The 20,506-nt window shown below is 33.9% G+C and overlaps 1 protein-coding gene across 2 annotated transcripts in view; it reads left to right on the top strand.

Annotated features, from left to right (window-relative positions):
• Positions 1-7,108: 7,108 nt before the first annotated feature.
• The window catches only part of LOC106466440 (transmembrane protein 151B-like), a 47,444-nt gene continuing 34,046 nt past the window's right edge, over positions 7,109-20,506 (top strand). For both annotated transcript variants that reach the window (XM_022394445.1, XM_022394444.1), the window contains exon 1: positions 7,109-7,485. In XM_022394445.1, coding sequence (XP_022250153.1) covers positions 7,456-7,485 — 30 coding nt within the window. In that variant the 5' untranslated portion in view covers positions 7,109-7,455. The remainder of the gene's footprint in view (positions 7,486-20,506) is intronic.

Genomic DNA, 20,506 nt, shown 5'->3' with positions numbered 1-20,506 from the left:
CAAACAAACAAACTATGTGTGTATTAGCGGGTTTAGGACATTCTTCCTCTTGTTGTAATTGCTCAATATTGATGTGAAGCTCAATATCGACATCGACCGTACTTATACTTCCTTCACTATCTATTTTGCTTGTTTTTGGTTGGTCTTTAATATTCTTGGACAATTTAATTTTCTTTCTTTGCTGTTTACTTTTACATGATAGGTCTTTTTTTGGCCACTATTATTAAATGATTTAGTTGGGAGTTACATCTTAGATGGTTTTTGAAGTCAACCACATCGAACTTACCTAGATGTTGTTTTGAGGAAGAGGCCTTAGGTGCGACATTGATGTTATGCTGCATCTCGACGATGTCAGTATTTCGTTATTGCTTGTAGATTGTAGAAGTTTCTGTTTGTTGATGTGTTTTACGTGGAAATAAGAGACTGGACTTTAACCGCCAAGGCGTTTTCCCTATGAGCCTTCGCTGCACTGCCGCTTGATGTTGGTTATTTGGCTGTTGGTCACCTGTGTGCCTGTTGATGTTCAGAGCTCGTCCGGTTGAAGTAATTTCAAGCTCAACGGTTTTTCTGGGAGAAGAGAGTGAGTACGTTTTACTCGATTAACAATAAGAATCTTGGAGTTGATATTTGTACTAATCTTAAACCCATTTGGCCCAGGTGGTTAAGTCGCTCGATTCGCAATCTGAGGGTCGCGGATTCGAATCCCCGACCCACCAAACTTGCTTGCCCTTTCAGCCGGTCAGTCCAACTGATCGATGGCAAAATAGTAGCCGAAGAGTTGGCGGTGATACTGTCTCTAGTCTTACACTGCTAAATTAGGGACGGCTAGCGCAGATAGCCCTCGTGTAGCTTTGCGCGAAATTCAAACATTAAACCCATTTGAAAATTACCCTCTATAGGAGTAAGAGTCTGATTCGCGAGACTACACAGTATACAATATATAACCTAATCCTTCGACACTTCTTACTGAACAGAATAAATCACGTACATGAAACTGATTGCAGCGATATACGAACATTCTTTGCTAACAAAAGAAAAAACTGGCACATGACGACCAAGGTACAGTACTACGTAGTTTTCCTGCTTCAGCAGCTAATATAGCCTTTGACATGCGATTACAATAACTACCATGTGTTGTGCTATGCATATGTATGGTGTTATAAATTACAAAGTTTGTGTTTAATCCATGAATAGATATACATAATATTATAATTCGTCTATATATAGAGTACAGCAACAATATTTCTATAAATTTTATGTATCATATAAACTACAGTGTTATGTTAAAACTATATACTAATCGCCGCTATATTGTTTTTTTTTTTTTTTTCAGACACTGCTAATGACATAACCCAGTCACCATCTCAGTCTTTCTCTGGTAACAACGATGAATGTAAAACTTGTAAGGTTGACACTATTGGGCTTTATTCTTTTGGTGAAGACACTGATGATATGCAAACTGGTTTACTTGAGCCTCAAACTGCTTAAAGTGCAGACAACTCCATTCTTCCTGGACCAATATCATTGCACTACACTATAGAAATCATGGATTCATCAGATATTTGTTATGGTATTTCTGTTGTCACTGAGCCATCCGTTGACATTGGCAATTTGTTAACACCAACAAAATCATTTGATGAAAAATGCCAAGCTATTAGTAATATACTAAATGCTAAAAAGTATTCCTATCTTTATAAGCATGTGGTACCACTAAAAGATTTTCCTACAATATATTCTCACTAGTGTAACCACAAGTTTAAAATAGCTTGGCTTGAAAAATACCCATGGTTATTATACAGCCCAAAATTGGAGAGCATTTTTGTGGTCCTTGTGCTACCCTTCTTCCAGTGATTAGTCGACGTGATAAAACAAATCATTTAACAACTGGATAAAAATTAGTGATACTTTAAGCAACCATTCTTAGCTTGCTTATCATCATGATTCTGTGCAGGCTGCTGATGGTTTGAAGGCTTCCAATTAACACCAATCATCTAGTAGAATTGGCATTATTACCGACAGTGCCATTCAGTCACGTATAACCTAAAATAAACATATTCGTCATCAAATTGTTCGTGCCGTTCTGTTTTTTAGGAAAACAAGGCTTGGAATTTCGTGGCAATACCGAAGATGTAAATTCTTCCAAAAATCTTGGTAATTTTCTGCCCTTGCTGAAACATTATGATGAAATACTGAGAGCTCATTTGTATCATCCCAAAGCAAAAAATGCTACATATTTATCTCCCCGCTCACAAAATGACATCATTAATGTCATGGGATATGATGTAATTCGAGTAAATTTTTTGATGAAGTAAAAAAGGCTGAATTATATTCTGTTCTTGCTGATGAAGTGTCTTCTCATAATGTGGAATATTTACCAATATGTCTCTACTTTGTAGATGACAACTGTAAAATTAGGGAAGAATTCATCGGCTTTGTTAAGCTAAAGAAGATCAGAGCAACATATATTGTATGTGTAATTACAAAGATATTGACTGATATTGGATTATCTCCAAATGAATTGCAGGTTCAAGGATATGATGGAGCATCCACCATGGCTGGCAAAAGGTCTTGTGTCCCAAAACAAATTAGAGATATGCACAGCAAGGCCTGGTAAACTCATTGCACGGTCACTCACTTAATCTTGCTATTATAAATTCATATTCAGTTCTACTAATACGAAACTGTATCGATGAAGTTAAAGGAATAAATATTTGGATTAAATCCTCACCTATACATAGGGAACTATTTACGGCAATATATCAAAGGGCATCCAGCATGAAGCAGCTTCATCGCGTCTCCCACTATCCAATATGTTCATTGCACACTGGGTTGAGAATATTGAAGGTTGAGAAAAGTTCTGTTTATATCATCCATTCTCATTTTCACGTGTTGGAGGTTATAGTGTATGAGATGATAGTTTTGAAATGTTTAATGACAAATGAGCTGCTGAAGATAAGAAAAATACTATGACTTATCCAAAAATACTGGAATTCTTTGAGCTTTACATCGTTTACTTTACTATTTGAAATAAGCTTCTGTAAATTTGCAAGATCCAAGCTAATACATTGTTTCTGGTATTTCCCTAATAGAACAATACTGTAAGTAACTGACTTGACTAAGAGAGAACGTAGATGATTATTCACATCGTATTTTCAAGCACAGCGGTAATATTGCAAAGAAATCTAATATTCATGTTAGTATGCCACGAGTTAGCCAACGAGAAGTCCAACGTGCAAATGCAGAATATAGTTCCCTGAAGGACTACTTTGAGAAAACAGTAACAACTCCTTTTCTTGACCAAATCATCAGTAATCTTTCCTCCAGATTTGATGCACATGTAAAACAAGCTATATCAATTCAGAAACTTATGTTATCAAAACTCACAGAAGAGTTTTTTTTTATCTCTGATATCAGACAAGCTATAGATTTTTACAGGGAAGATTTACCAAATCCTGATATTATTGCTGAAGAACTTCCTCGATGGAAGACAAGATAGCTTTCTATACCTCTCCAGATACTTGCAGAATGCCTAAAAGCGTGCTTCAGTGTACCAACTATTTTTATGTTACTGAAACTCTTTGCCATTCTGCTACTAAGTTTATGTTCATGTGAACGTTCGGCATCTGCTCTCCGCAGGTTGAATAATTACCTGACGTGTACACAAACCGAAGAAAGACTGAGTGCTCTAGCATTATAACACTATTATCAACATTGAAAATGTATGTAAGTTATTTATTGAAAAGCACCCCAGAAGAATAGAGCATGCTAACATGTTATTTCAGTAGTGCATACGTGTACATATATGATAAGCAAAGACTGAAATTTATACTATTGTTGAAGAGATATTTAAATTATTAATACAATTTAACAATTAATAACTGCTATACATGTAGATTGTACAGTACTATAATAAAACATACATATTTATGTTAATTTAAGTCTATCTCCCATGCAATGTTACAACAGAATGGTGATTTGTTGACTTTTCATTGGATGTTTGTGGATTTTATGTGAACAGCTATGCAACAATTTAAGCTATATTTCATGCAAAATTGCTTCCAGATTTAATCTCATAACACCTGGGGGAAGCATACCCCCGTACCATTAGCATGTTTTGCATGTTGATTCTACTTCGAAAAATATGTGTTGGCTTTCGATCTCACAAATTAGAACCCCCTTTTCAAACATTTTGCATTGTGGCATGGACGTCTAATTAGCCTTGGCTAATAACATCTTAGTTTGTCACACAGCACTTAGTAGACCACGTATAACTGGTCCTCGCTTTAAATCAGCGTGATACTGGTGTGAAACGCACTACACTGCTGAATAAGGGATACTTGAAGGAGAAGGAAAGAACTGGTGAAATTAAAGATATGAAATGGTCAGCCCAAAGTACGATTGCCAATTCAATTGACATTTTATATTCTTAGTTAAAGAGTGAGAGTGTAGAAAAAAGCTAACTTTGGGAGATTGTGCAACAAGAATGGAAGGAAACACTGGTCGATAGTTTTAACAAAAGTGATAGCATCCACGTCCGATAGGTGTCGCCGTACGGTTAAGGATGTAGACCTTCCAAATTTTAGTTAATGAGTTCGTTATATCCTAAACTTACATTCTTATGCCTAATTTACACAAAATCACCTTTCTCTAACAACCGTTCATGAATATTCATGCGTTGATTCTTTGGTTCTAGATTTCCGACCGATACTGTAAGTTTCTTCAATATCTTATAAGTATGATGCAGTATTCCAGTTTTCGCAACAGCCGATGTTGTAGTTTCTAGCGGATACAAAATTTGAAATAAAATATTAGCGCTAAATAATTCATTACAATCGAATTTCAATATTTTTATTTTTATGTCTATTCGTTCAAGAAATGCCATCCGTTATACGTGATTTGTTTGCTGGTTTGTGTATGTTAGTACCACTTGGCATTTGGTAGAGAATTTTGATTTTTCTAAAAGACAAAATCATCAAGGTCTAATGGAAGGGTGTACAGGATTCATATTTCTATGGCTCCAGTAAAATGTCCTTTATAGTGTGTTAAAAATTCGTATAGTTTAACGCAGATTAGAATTTGGAGCTATATGTAAATTACAGAATCGGTTGGGATGAACAGTGTACTGAATGTTATGAAAACCTTTTCTTTTTTTCGCTAATGGATATGTACAGTAGGAGAGAATAACAAGTGCTATATTAAACTTCAGCCTCATAACAATGAAAGAGTTAGCTACTTTTTATTTACGTAAGAGTATAGACAAACAAATATATCATTGTATAAATCAGTCGGAAACACACTGATTCAGTCTGAAAGATATGTGAGCACTGCTTGTGGTAAAGACAAACAGACTAGGTTTTTTCTTTATTTTAAAGCTTAGAGTATAAACAAGTAAACACGCCCACTTTAGAAAAATCAGTCGGAAACATAGTTGCTCGATATATATGTTAATGTAAGCACTTAAGTACACAGCTGCGAAATTTGTATCAAGAACCAGAGAGAAATCTTAAAGAAAAAATCAGTGAGAAAAGAAAGATTAAAAATTGCCCATAATAGCACCTTGGCTATTGTATATCATATAATCCACTGTATATATTGTAGATATTTCAACAAAATAAGACAATAGATTTTTATCATAATTCTGAAAATATTTTTTTCGTATTGTAACACAATGTAAGGAAACAACGTGTTAAAAATAATGCATAATTGCCTTTAATCGCATATCGATATTTTAGTAACCTATAGTAGCTTGAGAAGCCATCAAAGTTAAGTGTAAATTTCTAAAAATAATATTGATTTATGTTTATTATTTTCAAGTTAAATAAAACTGTTATTAATTAAAGCTCAATTCAAAAACAGTATTTCTCAGTGAAAATTGGAAAGTTACTGTAGTCCAGGCATGGCCTAGTGGTTAGCGTATTCGGACTATGAATCTAATAATGCATGGTTCGCGACCCATTGACGTAAAAACGTGTTAAATACTGTGGGGTCGTGAGTGCAGTTAGAGTTAAAGATAGCTCTAGAGTTAGCGGTGGTTGATATTGACTAGCTGCTCTCTCTTTATTATATTAATTCAAAATTAAGTCTGGCTATGTGCAAATAGTCCTATATGTAGTTTTACAAATAGCTTTGTGCAAAAATTCCGAGATGAACAAATCAATTTAACTCTAAAAATTGCAATAGATCGGCTTAATAGATTCTTCTGTACTATTTATGTCCCAAATTAATGGTGGGTCCACGATTTTGTTGACTACAAAACCCCAATAACAGAATAACCTGGTGGTTCAACGGTAACTTGAGCAGTTATAACATAACAGTTTTGGTTCGATATCCGCAGTAGGCACACAACAGACAGCCGATTGTACAGCTTTGCGATTAACAACAAACACAACAACCGTCAATATTGCAACTGAACCAACTAATTATGTAGAAAAAGGATGATTTCACCTATTTTTTTGTAAATGTTTTACACTAAATATTGTAACGGGCAAATGCATAAAATTACTCACTATGTGGATTCCATTGACAGTGAACATAAAAAAAAAAACAATTCGGAAATTTGAAGATTAACAAACTATACTATTTACAGATATATTTTCTTGACAGGCATTGACAGCCTCGGACAGTGACCATGGTGTCTTTGTGTAGCAGATATATTCTCAATGACTGGCAGACCTTACATCCTACGTACTTGAAAACTATTTTTTCTTGTTTTGTTTGTTGAATTTCACGCAAAGCTAATCGAAGGCTAAATACTAAATCATTATAACGCCACCACGGCTGAAATGGCGAACATGTTCGGTGACAGGATTCACTCTTACCACCTGTGTTCTTCTTCTTCTTCTTAATTTTGAAAAAAACAATAACAAAAAAAAACAACACTTAACTTCCTTGAACATAATTAAAATAAAATGAAAATAAATGCTTCAGTTCATGGTTAATTTGATTTTTTTTAGCGTTAAGCTATGTAGAGTTATTTGCCTGGATTTTTAAAAATATGCTATTTTAGTTAATTAACTTAAACATAGATAGCGCTACTTTAAACTCGCCAACTGTGACGTATCTAGTATAACTACAATTCAGTTTCCCATATTACTGTTACCATAAGCAACCCTCGTTCTACTGAGTGGAAAGTATTCACTGGAATACAAAAATTAGTCGATCGCGTTGTGTTTGATTGCTTATAAAACACCATTCTTGTATCACAGACTGACTATAAGCGATTTCATTCTTCATTTTGGTGGTGGTTTCATGAGAGCTACGCCAAAGATTGTCATGGTGACGCTCGAACTGTCAGCTTTTCTGCTCTTCACATTTTGAACAGAACCATTGTGGCGCCAGTGCCTCTAAAGTGCTGTTGGTGTGAAAACCATCGTGAAATCATCTCTATGGGAACCGCCCTAAGATTCCCAATCGTTAGTTATTTGACGGGAAAAAACAACGTGTTTCAGTTTCACCATGAGTGCTTCGGCAGAGGAGGATTCGGAGGTAGGCTCATGTTTCTAGATTGCTACTATATAACGATGCTCGTGATTCTCATCACTCGGAGTAAATCACTATTCAACGCGTAAAGGCGACTTCACTGTGTAAACAGTTAATGACATTCACGATAGCTTTTCCGGAGTTGTATTAAAAATTTACAAAAGTGAACATAACGCTCTTACTTCGATTGCCATTAGTTACTAGACGAATAAAAAATATTTATTAGTTAATAAAAAAATTGGATTACGATTTAAAACTTCTAAAAGTTTTTAAGCACATTTTGAAACCAATCTTACATTGAAAACAACTAATTTACAACTTTTAACATACCTTAGTGAAATTATTCTAGTCAGTGAAGAATCCTCAACCGTCTTCCTAACAAAAACATAAAAGTGACTGCTTATTGAACTACGTCTCTTTTCATGTATAGAACGTGACTGCTTATTGGACTACGTCTCTTTTCATGTATAGAACGTGACTGCTTATTGGACTACGTCTCTTTTCATGTATAGAACGTGGCTGCTTATTGGACTACGTCTCTTTTCATGCAAAAAACATGACTGCTTATTGGACTACGTCTCTTTTCATGTATAGAACGTGACTGCTTATTGGACTACGCCTCTTTTCATGTATCGAATGTGACTGCTTATTGGACTACGTCTCTATTCATTTCTTTAATATCAGTAATATAATATTGGCTTCTTATGGGTGGATTTTATTGTTATATACATATACCAATTCTTACATGTTTTCATCAGTTGATTTAGCGTAATTTCGAAATTACCAGTTGCTGTATTTAAATATGTTCGAGAACATCGATGAAAATCACCCTGCTTTATACTTGGTTTGTTTGTTGAAAAGTAGTCTCTCTAACCTCCATTTTTACACATACAATTTTTGTGTATATTTCTTTATTTTACACAAACAAGTGAAAGTGAAGAAGAATAGTTTTAGAGAGCTGTGTTAGACTCGAATATTGAATCGTCTTGGAAGTTTCCTGTCGAGGTCTAAACCACGGCACCCGATCAATAGCACAACACAAGGTGCAGCGGGTGCTGGCCAGGTCGATACCATGCTGTTATTTCCCCTCTTTTCACCTGTGAAACCACGTACCAGGCAACGCTGTTAACTAGCTTCTCTTACGTAACTTTCCTTTTTTGGCCGTTGTCGAGAATATAAGAAAAAAAAATTACAGTGATTGAGATTGTACATCTAAATTGTTATTAACTTTTGATTTTTTTTAAAACTCAGGAGGTCAAGCCTGGACAAGGAAAACTCATAAAGGTCGTTTAAGAACTAGGGTAGTTGAATATTTTAAGGGCTCAAAAGGCATTTTTCAAGTAACAGCACTGTAATTTCAACATCGAGAATGCATGAATTCCGAATTATCTGCATTCAAGATTAACAGTTTGTTTTCCTTGAACACAGGCTACAGAGGAAGAGGCCTACTGACATATCTGTAAGTAAAATTCCCAACTGAAAGGAACACTCCTATCTGGAAAATCGAATTATGTAAACGCACATACTTTTCGAAAAACATGACAAGTCAATTCAGGGAAATCCAAAATTTAAAGCAATTCCGATGTCGCCAAAACATTTTTAAGGGAAAGCAGGTGAAGACGCACACACACACAGAAGGTATTTTTGAGTCAAGCAAGACAGTTGAAAAAAATTCCCAAGATTAAGGTTTTTTCAATTTTCCTGCAAAAGATTTGGAAATAAACTAATCTTGAGGTATCATTGTTTTCCGAAATAGTTGATTCTAAAGATAAAGGTATTTGATTCTATATTTTTTCTTGGAGAAATTTACGAGGTTACATTGGAAGAAGTTGAACAAATAAGTAGGAGTTAAAAATTAATTATGTGCAATATAACTCCGAAAAACTTACTGCTCTATATTCTACGACAAAAGCTTATTTTATTATAATGTGTATGTGACAATTGTACTGACAAAACTATGAAAGCAAACACCTCTAATAGTACACCATGATGTTTATTGTATGCAAAAGTGTCAAGAAAGAGGAATTTATAAGTGTTTGTTCTAAAGTGTTATTACTCAGTGAGTGTGTGATAGGTATTGCTTTTTTAGTTACGAGTGTCGTTCATTTATTTATGTATATAAATAAACAAATGCAGATAGATATAAATACATAGATAAATCGGCAGACAAACGGGTAGAAGCCAAAGGACTGGTGAGAGAAACGTCTATCGACGACGTAAAGGAAGTTGAAAGTTCTAAGTGTTACTTAGGGAATTCATAATCAAATATTCTGATAATACTTCATGATTTTCGTGTTTTGATTTTATGAGGCTTGCTCATTTTAAAAGTTTATGGTGTTATGATATTAACAAAGAAAGAAAACTGGTCATTATAACATAATTTTTGGGACGACGAAATTGATTTTTTTTTGGGGGGATTAACCTGTTCGGAAAGAATATCATGAACTGAAAAAGCAAAATAAAGAATAATTATCACGCTCGTTTGCTGTGTGAAAATTTGAATTACTTATATTTATTGACTTTTGTTTATTTGCTGTTGAGAAAAACTGTACATTGGACTATATACATTGTACCCGCCCACAGGATCGAACCCTTAATTTTAGAGATATAAGTTACCAAGCTCTCGGACGGGATATATTTATTGGATTAGCTCTATTTGCACAGTGCTCTACTATTAACACCTTTAATTCATTTTGTTTGAGTAAGCCTAAAGTTCAGGTTTATTAATAACCAGTGAACTTTAAATGGACTAATGATTAAAACCAAATTTTGATAAAATAAAAGTATTTTTTGAAAATTTAAACCTCTTAGATTTAAAATTGGTGCTATGTCAGATATTAGATATAGTTAAAATGAATTTGGAATATGCCAAAAGAGTAAGCGAGCTCTGCATACCGCGAGTATCGAACACCGATTTCGAGCGTTATAAGTTTTCAGACTTACTAAATCACTGGGGAGCGAGAGACAACTAAAACACATGTTGAAGTGCAGATAACTATTTGCTTATTACCATGTTAAGTTAATAATTTGAATATATTCATTTAGAAATCTTCAATTATTGAAATTAGTTTTACAGTTTTTTATTTACGTCTCCCAGTGAGTCAGCGGTAAGTTTCTGGACATACAACTTTAAAACCCGGGTTTCGATTCGCTGCGGTGGATAGAGCACAGATAACACATTTTGTAGCTATTAGCTAAGAAAACCCCCCAAAATAATCCACCAACATTTGTTTTATCATATAGATAATACTTTATAGTTTAATATTTCTGTGCTTATTTGTTGTCACCCTCGTTAAGAAATTGTTAATTTTGTGCGTGTGTCGGGGGGAGAAGGCAGCTTTTGAAACATTTAATGAAACATAGGGGTCTCTTCTATTTATCAAGAAACACGCACTAAACATCAGTTTTGATAATTTGCTTTTCTGCTCCAATCCATTCTAAACCACTGCATTTTTTAAGAATTGCTTCTGAGATCCTAACAGGTGGCAATCACAATAGGAATGAACACATGGAATATTTGCACACGAGAAGGTAAGGTAAAGTATACCTACGTTTTGATTACTATCTTTGTGTACAAGACATAAGGCTAAAGCAACACTAAGGTTCCAGAATAAAGTTTTTCGTTTTGCTACTTTCGCCCTAGAAAATCAAAACGCTTATCAATGTTACATTTGGCGTACGGTTTTTGATAAATTTCATATAAGCGGACATTGACGATATAACCAAGAAAATGACAATAAAAAATGTTAGCGAGTCTTAGTTCAATACCATTATAGCGTTTCTAAACGGGTCATAAGTTTAGAGTTTGATCTGTTTGTCAATGTTTTGGAATTGTATTCACAAAAATATTCTATTGAATAAAAATTTGGTTTTACGTATTTTTCAGATTTATCTTAAATTTGTTTTTTGAAGTGTTTTACGTGGCTACGATACGAAACTGGCCTGACTGTTTGAGATATAAGTCTTCTGCTTTAGATTCTTTGTGGGTGTACTAAAAATAATTTCTGAAACGAAAAAGGGGAAATTAAAATGAGAAACTATTCATATTTTAACGCGACATTCATACTTTTTTACTACTTGACAATTTTTCTAGTTGGATGTCAACACTAGTGGATTTCCACTGTTCTATTCTGGTCTACCAGTGAACGTTAGAAAAGAAAGACGTAGAACTTTATTATTCAGAATAATTAAGTACAATCTTCAAATTGAAAGATCAGTTATATTTCTGTGATGAATTTTAAAATGTTACCTGAAAATATATACTGGAGAATGTTCTCAGCACTAAATGTTACCTGAAAATATATACTGGAGAATGTTCTCAGCACTAAATGTTACCTGAAAATATACACTGGAGAATGTTTTCAGCACTAACTGCTACCTGCAAATATATACTGGAGAATGTTGTCAGAACTAAATGTTACCTGAAAATATATACTGGAGAATGTTCTCAGCACTAATTGTTACCTGAAAATATATACTGGAGAATGTTTTCAGCGCTAAATGCTACCTGCAAATATATACTAAAGAATGTTGTCAGCACTAAATGTTACCTGAAAATATATACTGGAGAATGTTCTCAGCACTAATTGTTACCTGAAAATATATACTGGAGAATGTTTTCAGCACTAATTGTTACATGAAAATATATACTGGAGAATGTTGTCAGCACTAAATGTTACCTGAAAATATATACTGGAGAATGTTGTCAGCACTAAATGTTATCTGAAAATATATACTGGAGAATGTTGTCAGCACTAAATGTTACCTGAAAATATATACTGGAGAATGTTCTCAGCACTAATTGTTACCTGAAAATATATACTGGAGAATGTTTTCAGCACTAATTGCTACCTGTAAATATATACTGGAGAATGTTCTCAGCACTAAATGTTACCTGAAAATATATACTGGAGAATGTTGTCAACACTAAATGTTACCTGAAAATATATACTGGAGAACGTTGTCAACACTAAATGTTGCCTGAAAATATATACTGGAGAATGTTTTCAGCACTAAATGCTACTTGTAAATATATACTGGAAAATGTTGTCAGCACTAAATATTACCTGAAAATATATACTGGAGAATGTTGTCAACACTAAATGTTACCTGAAAATATATACTGGAGAATGTTGTCAGCACTAAATGTTACCTGAAAATATATACTGGAGAATGTTCTCAACACTACAAGATAATAGTTGGCGGACAAAAATAAAGTTTTTTCATTATGTGTAGTTAGTAGTTAGTCAAATCCAAAAATGAGTAGAGATGCTCAGCAAGATAACAGTTAATAATGAATGTTGGTTTTATTTAAGATGCCAATAAAAAGCCAATAGTCAGCTATAAGTTTTCTTAATATATCCAAGCAAGCAATATGTATCATTTTATGGATTATCGCATACAATAAATATACTGTTATTGATCATCGTAAGATACCTAGGCAATATTTAGAAGCCAGTATTGAGTTTTCTTAAAATCCCCCCCAAAAATAAATAAATAAGTAGCTATTACATTTTTAGAAAATATTAAAATAACAGTCAAAAACTACTATTATTATTTTTTATGAGTCCACACTAACAAAGTATCTTGTTCTGCATGATTATTTTAAGGTGCTAAGACAATAGTCTGAAGACAGTTTTGAGCTGTTATTTTGAGGATGACAAGGTAGATTTTTTTAAATTTTATCCTAGAATACGGTCTAACAACCATAAACCTGTTCTGAATTTTATTAACATGTAAAAATAACGTTTAGTGTCTAGCTCTAAGTTACCAGACAGCCCCCCAGTGGCACATCGGTATGTCTGCGGACTTACAACGCTAGAATCCGGGTTTCGATACCCGTGGTGGGCAGAGCACAGATAGACCATTGTGTAGCTTTGTGCTTAATTACAAACAATAAAACAATAAATAAGTTACCAGATACTAGTTTCGAGTTTACTTGCCGAGCAAGCATTAAGTAGCCAGCTCAGAATTTTCTTAGGACGTTGGGATGGCACTCAATAGTCATTTCTGTCAATAACCACTCCTGCGTTTCATTAAGATGTCAAGTTAACACTCAATAATATGTTCTTGGTTTACAAACAATCCTTATCAAGTTTTGAATTTTATTAGTATGCCAAGATAAGAACCAGTAATCAATTAGTACAGCAACAGCAGTAAGTAATCAATACTGAATTTTCTTAGCAAGCAAGATAACAATCAATAACCACCTCTGTTTTTTCATAACATGTAAAGACGACAGTAAATGGTCTATTTTTTGTTTTTTCTACATTCCATGCTAGCAGTAAGATGTGTAGGATTTCTAAAAGATACTCAGGTGATAATTCTGGGGTTCTTTCAAACCACAGACAGCGAATCATTAGCCAGACGTGGGTTTTTCTTTAAGACACTCTGTTGACTGTTCTGGATTTTCATAAGACATCAGGATAACACTCAGTAATACCCTTTCTTGAGTTATTAAGATGTTAGTGTTAACAATCATTAGGTAGTTATGTATTATTGTTTTCCGAGATAAGAAGACAATCCTCGAGAAAAGAGATCTTCACTAGGGTGAGAAAGAAGTTAATGAAAGTTAGGTGCTAAACCTGTCGCCTGTGGCGCCACGATTTGAATTTGGGTGACACTGCATTAGTGCATACAAATCTTTCAGATAATGTGCAGTTAACTTTCTGTACACTTACTGGAATCAACGTATTGTAAGAATAGTTAACAGATTCCAAAACTTGCTAATTTCAAGCTAATATATGGACAGTTATACCAGTCTCAGACATGAATAGTTAATGTAGTTTCAAATTTAATTGTTTACAACTAGACTGTACATCAGTACTGATTACTTTAATTCATGTTAACTCTAGTCTTATACATTAAAACAATAAGTGAAGGATATTAAAACTACCTTCGCCGATAATTACCACTTCTTTTAACTTTTAGTATTGGTGATTCTAAGATATTATTTCAGCAACTTCATTCTACATCGCTTTATTTACGTTGTCTTCTTTATTTGAATTCGAAATTTATTTATGTTCAGTTTCTTCACAAAACTAAATGACAAAATCTCTCTCTATCTATCTTTGGCACCCATTTCCAAGTTTTTATAACGAAACCGCATTATTATCAACTGTACAGAAACAAGACTACACTACAGTTAAAGATAAATGTCGTGTAATAATAAAGTAGCTGTTTTGATAGCTTTAGTAAATTTACTGGAATTCCATATCGAATTTTGTCAATATGATTCCAAAGGTAGGTAAATGTCCTCCTTACATATAGGTTAGTATATTCTTTATAACCGTGGAAAAAGAAATAGACATATATATCTTTTGCATACGAAACAAACAAAAATCTCTCCATGTCAGACAGAAACAACATAGTTGTTATATTGTTTAATGAATGGAAGGTTAACCAGCTGTCATTTGTTGTGGTTATAACTGCTATCAAACCATTCTCACTGATTCGTGTTTGCTTGAATGAGCTGACATGGATTTCTTTGTCGCAAAAAAAACAACAAAAAAAACAAACTGGTACTGATCTGAATTGAAGCTTCTGTTGGAGGTATCTCTCTGATTTTTTTCTTTAGTAATTTCTTTTAGTTCTCCTATTGTTAGGGCTGTAGTTTTCTCGTCGATGTGTCAGGGAGGTTTCAGTTTCATTGTGCAGATTACGTTGGAAAGAGTTTTTATCTTTGTATGTAACTTTTTGTGGCTGATTACAGCCCGAAACGCCTTTAATTTGTTCTAATTAATTTAACAATTTAGTACCAAGTGCTTGAATTCATAGGAAAGTATTTAAGTAAATAGCTATTTGGAAGAGTGGATCTATTTATGATGGGATAGCGGATTGTAATCGCTTTGGTAAAACTTCAAGAAAAATGTTCATGCATTGTTCTTTATTTTACAAGTAAACTTATATTAAAAGGAGTGCGTCACGAAGATGTTGCTACATAGGTAGAAACCGCATCTCACAAACTGACGCTTGTTTTTCACTTTAAAAATTGTCTCCATCTTCTTCTTTTTCATCGAAAAAAAATGCTTTCATTTGCATTTTAATAGCAAGTAAGTGCAAACATCAACAAAATTTTGTAGTAGAAAATAAATTCTTGAAACGCCAAGGGAGTAGAATTTATACAGAACTGAAACAGTTTGTTTTAGAATGGCTGCGCAAAGCTGTAAAATTGGCTATCTCTGCATAAAACGCCCCAATATTCAAATTATAGAGGGAAGGCAGTTAATCAACGACACCTACCGCCAACTCTTAGTTTATTCTTGTCTCATTGATTAGTAGTATTTGACCGTCACTCTTATATTGCACACATGGCTCCAAACTATGAAGCGCATCTTTGTGATAATGGTAACCGAACCACGAATCCTCTTAGTTACCACGCCTGGCCAAACAAAAACTGTCTCTGCAGGAATATGCTCAAACTCAGATTGGTTATTCCAACTACAAACTTAATACGATAATAAAATTTAAATACAAGGGGAAAAAGACTTGTTGCTGAGGTTGTTTAGGTTCTAAAATACTTAAAGGGCTCTGTTTAACTGTTAAATTACTGCCTTGGTTTTATACTTTACATTAACGGTGATGTCCGTATATTACACCATACTGAATGTTTTTACCCGTCGCATCGTTCAGTGTAAAGGATTGGCCAAACATTTTGAGTGACGCCACTCATTTTCTATGTAAAATACATAAGAAATCCCAATAGTAATTAATGAGATTCATTGCAATATTGACGTTATCCTAGTATATCTTTGCGTGTTTGTGTGATTCACATGTTATTGTAGGTAGGCTCTAACCAATAAAGGCCGTACGGCGGCTCAGTGGTAAGTCTAAGGGCTTATAACGCTAAAATTGGATGTCGATGCCTGCAGTGGACAGAGCACAGTTAACCCATTATATAGCTTTGTGCTTTTAATAAAAAAAAATACACAAAAAAAATAGCAACACAAAGACAATTTGGAACATAAATTGTTTAAAAAATGTATTTAAAAATCCTTAGGCGGTCCATGTGGAATCTACTGGTAATTCTATAGAAGGTAAGGATTTTGATACATATTGTAATACACATTGAAAATAGAGAGCACATAACAAAGTTTCAGAACTGTGCCGAAAACGTCTTCCTAACTCAGGGATTCCCAACCTTTTTGTTCCTCTGTACCCCTTGGCCTTGGGCATTCTGACAGGTACCCCTAAAAATTAAGGACCCAAAATTGGTAAAATTATATTGATTTGATATTATTTTATTATGAAATCTGTATGTGTGGACTGCATAAGGATCTTATAGTATTGATAACATCGATAAATTGAACTCAGCGTATATTTATGTGAGACACTTAGTTCTCTTTGTCTGACTGTAGACTAAAAACACCACGTAAAGTGTAAACCATAGTTATACTCTCAGACCCCTATGTACCCCCTGAAAAGTGCAAATGTACCCCAGGTTGGGAATGTCTGTCCTAACTGTAAAACTTATGCCGTGTCTTACCATAAAACTTAGAAGTAACGTTGAGCTGTACGTGAATATAATATAAGAGATAAATTCTATGTAAATGAAGTAAGTAGGTCTGCGGGCTTATAGCCCAAAAATCGGGCAACAAACAAATAAAATTATGGTGAACAATAAAGTTTAAATCCACACTAACGGAACGATATTATTCTTAAATGGGAAGTAGTTTCCATTTAAATTTGGTATTGTTCCGTTAGTGTGGATTTAAACGTTATTGTAAATTACTTTACACGGTATTGTGTATTTACCTAATTTCTATTTTTTTATAGTCATAGTGGTTTCCAATAATGCTAAATTACGACTTTTTGTCTTAAATATTATTATACTAGTTGATTTGGTTGATTGCTGTTTATTACAAACCTACACAATGGGTTATCTGTGCTGTGTTTACCACGGGTACCGAAACCCGGTTTTTAGCGGTATAAGCCTTCAGACTTACCGCCGAGCCAGTGCAAACTATACTAGTTGAGGTAATAATTCAACGCACAGGGAAGACATTAGGGAAGCTCGATCTGAATATCGACCTCCCATGCCATTTCCCGAGATGCCTTAAGGGTACATGGCAGGTTTAATGACAATCGGTCCAGCAGTTCACTAGTTATAAGCGGACACACACACATAGATTTTTGTCAAATAATGGTTTAGATATATGTACGTTGCAGTAAAGTGATGTATTGGAAATAAAATTGTGTTGTACGATAACTAAAACACTAAATCTAAAGAAAGTGGTTTCACACCAGTGGACTGCTACACATTTTAATAACAAAAAGCGGAGAGAAGTAACTTGTGGTTTCACATATGAGCCATATTGTTATGAGTTTTTAAATACTAAATACTATTGCATGTTTTGAGCACGTTAATATTCATATTTCTTTATGAAAAAGTTCCAGATGTTTCATTTATGTCACTGTCACTTTCGGGCCGGGCGTGGGCTAGTAGTTAACACGTTGAGCTGCGGATGGAAAGATTTAAGATTCGAGCCCGCGATATGTCGTAGAACAATTTTAGTTGTGGGGTTATTCTATGTGTGACTCTAAGTCTTGCTAATCGATTAAAAGTAACAACATAGGTGGCGGATGTTACTGACTGGTGGGCCTCCCTCTTAGAAACTCTAAATTAGAGATGGATGTACATCTATTGCTGGTCAGAAGACCTGTCGTTCGAGTCGCGATATGTAGCTGAACACATTTAGCACTTTCAGTTATAGAAACGTTATAAATGTGGCAATCAATCCCATTATTCCATTAACTGTAACTGCATAGACCACGTATGCTGATGCATGATTGATTTCCTTACCTTTAAGTAGAAGTTGGCTGTAACTCTTTCTACATTAGGAGTCTCTGGCGTAACTTATGTGCCGCAAAAGGTGCCGTTCAGATTGAAAATATCAATACTACAATGACCCACAGAACTGTATCCAATTTGAAGGTGAAATAAGTATCATAACATGCACAACTCCTAATTACATGTACGTATTACCTCCTTAGTTATCGGCTGAGATATAAACTTCTAAAAGCAATGTTTACTTCAGTTCTTTAGTTTGTTGAAGGTGAAATAAGTATCATAACACGCACAACTCCTAATTACATGTACGTATTACCTCCTTAGTTATCGGCTGAGATATAAACTTCTAAAAGCAATGTTTACTTCAGTTCTTTAGTTTGTTTATTTCACTCACTTGTTTCGGTTGTTGGTAAACTATTGAGATCTACTAGCACCCACAATTCGGTAATAAATTTAAAAGAAACATTTCTGATACAAATTACAGAATTCTAATGGTGTTCTGCGTTGCCCAATACGAAGGCTTTTCTGCCTCCAGCTGTGTTAACACAAATACCATGATATTTTGCCTTTCTATTGCAGCGAAAAGGCGAATTTGCTCTTTCACATTAGAAAACATTACTTAATTCACCCAACTGTCTGCTAACATGAACCATAAATAAAAATGAAATCCCCAAAAATTACACATAAGCGAATCTTTCTTTATTATTGGTTAAATTTCCATTAATTTTCCAGTTCATAAAAGTGTTATATTCATTCACTTTACGATCAATGTGTGTGTTTGTGTATTTATATATGTATAAGTATGCACGAGATATAAATGATAAAATTGTTTTCTCATGTCTCTATCATTCCTAACATAAAATGGCAGTAAGGAATGGGAGAAGCACATTTTCCCGCCAGCGTTTAATGGAGGGAATGTACACTTAGTCTGTATTACTATACCCAGCTTGTAATCCGAAGAAAGATTTCACACCAAGCATCAAATCGATCACGTGAAGGAAACTCTCTAGGTGACACAACGCTCAGCTTTTAGCATTTCGTGCTGCGTTTTTAAAATCTCTCCACACATTTGTTGATTGAAGATTTACAATTATTAAAAACTTCTTGAATTAATAGTTTTTCGCACTTCCGCATATCTTTGAGTTCGACTGTAACAACGCGAAACGATACTTTTGTTATTGTGGTTTTAACCAAAATATGAAATAAACGATTAAACCAATTAATCAAAATCAAAGTCTAACTTTCTAAGTGAGCAACAAAGTTATTTTCTCTTGTTTGTGATAACTTAACATTTTAAGGTCCAATGTCCAACAAAATTAATATTTTTACGTGATTTTCGTTTGCTTGTAAAATGCACACTTTATTCACTATATTTTAGACAAGGTTCTTCGAAAATGCTACAATTTTTGTTGATAAATTAACGATTTCAGTGTATTTTACCAATTTATCTCAAAGTTCTGATTGCCAATCGGTTTAAAAGATACGTTAAGATTATTCTCCGTATTTTTAAGGTAATATTTTCCCTCACATTTTGTTTAGTAACTTCTCTCTGTAACTTTGCTACACACATACGCACACAAAATCACAAACCGAGGGGCTTTTGTTTAATTTACTGATTTTTTTTACAGCACCAATATGTTAGTGTTTTAGTCACTATGCGTCTTACAAGATTAATAAGATAAATAAAGGTTTGGTCTTTGTTAAGTACAAAGCTATACAATGGACTATCTATACTTTATCCATCAAGGATATTGAAACCCGAATCTTAGCCACTAGGAGGTTGAATAAAGGTAATTATAATGCCAAAAATAATAATAACTTCTCTGAACAAGACATAAAGCAAAAAATATTATTTTAATTTTTACTTTATAATGCATTTTGAATGTAAAAAAAACAAACAAACAAAAACACATTTTGTGTTTGTCGTATTTTAAATTTGAAAATCTTAAAACCATATATTGTGTCTATTTTTTATATTTTGTGTTTGTTGTTGAACGCAAAGTTGTCCATTTGGCGATTTGTGTTATATCCAAGCAGAGATCGAACCGAGATTTGAGTCACCATATTTTGTGAAATAAATATTATTTCAAATTATATTTTATACAGTTGAAATCCAGTTAATAGCAGAAACTACTATATAAATCAGTCGCTGGTTAAGAGTTTCAATTCAGAAATCAAAGCTTTATTAAATGAATGTTTTGGTTGCTTTGTTTTATTTGTTTTTTTTTTAATTTCGCG

The sequence above is a fragment of the Limulus polyphemus genome, unplaced genomic scaffold, assembly GCF_000517525.1.
Source record: "Limulus polyphemus unplaced genomic scaffold, Limulus_polyphemus-2.1.2 Scaffold2259, whole genome shotgun sequence".
Classification (NCBI taxonomy): Eukaryota; Metazoa; Arthropoda; class Merostomata; order Xiphosura; family Limulidae; genus Limulus; species Limulus polyphemus.
This window is presented reverse-complemented; position numbering and strand designations above follow the sequence as displayed.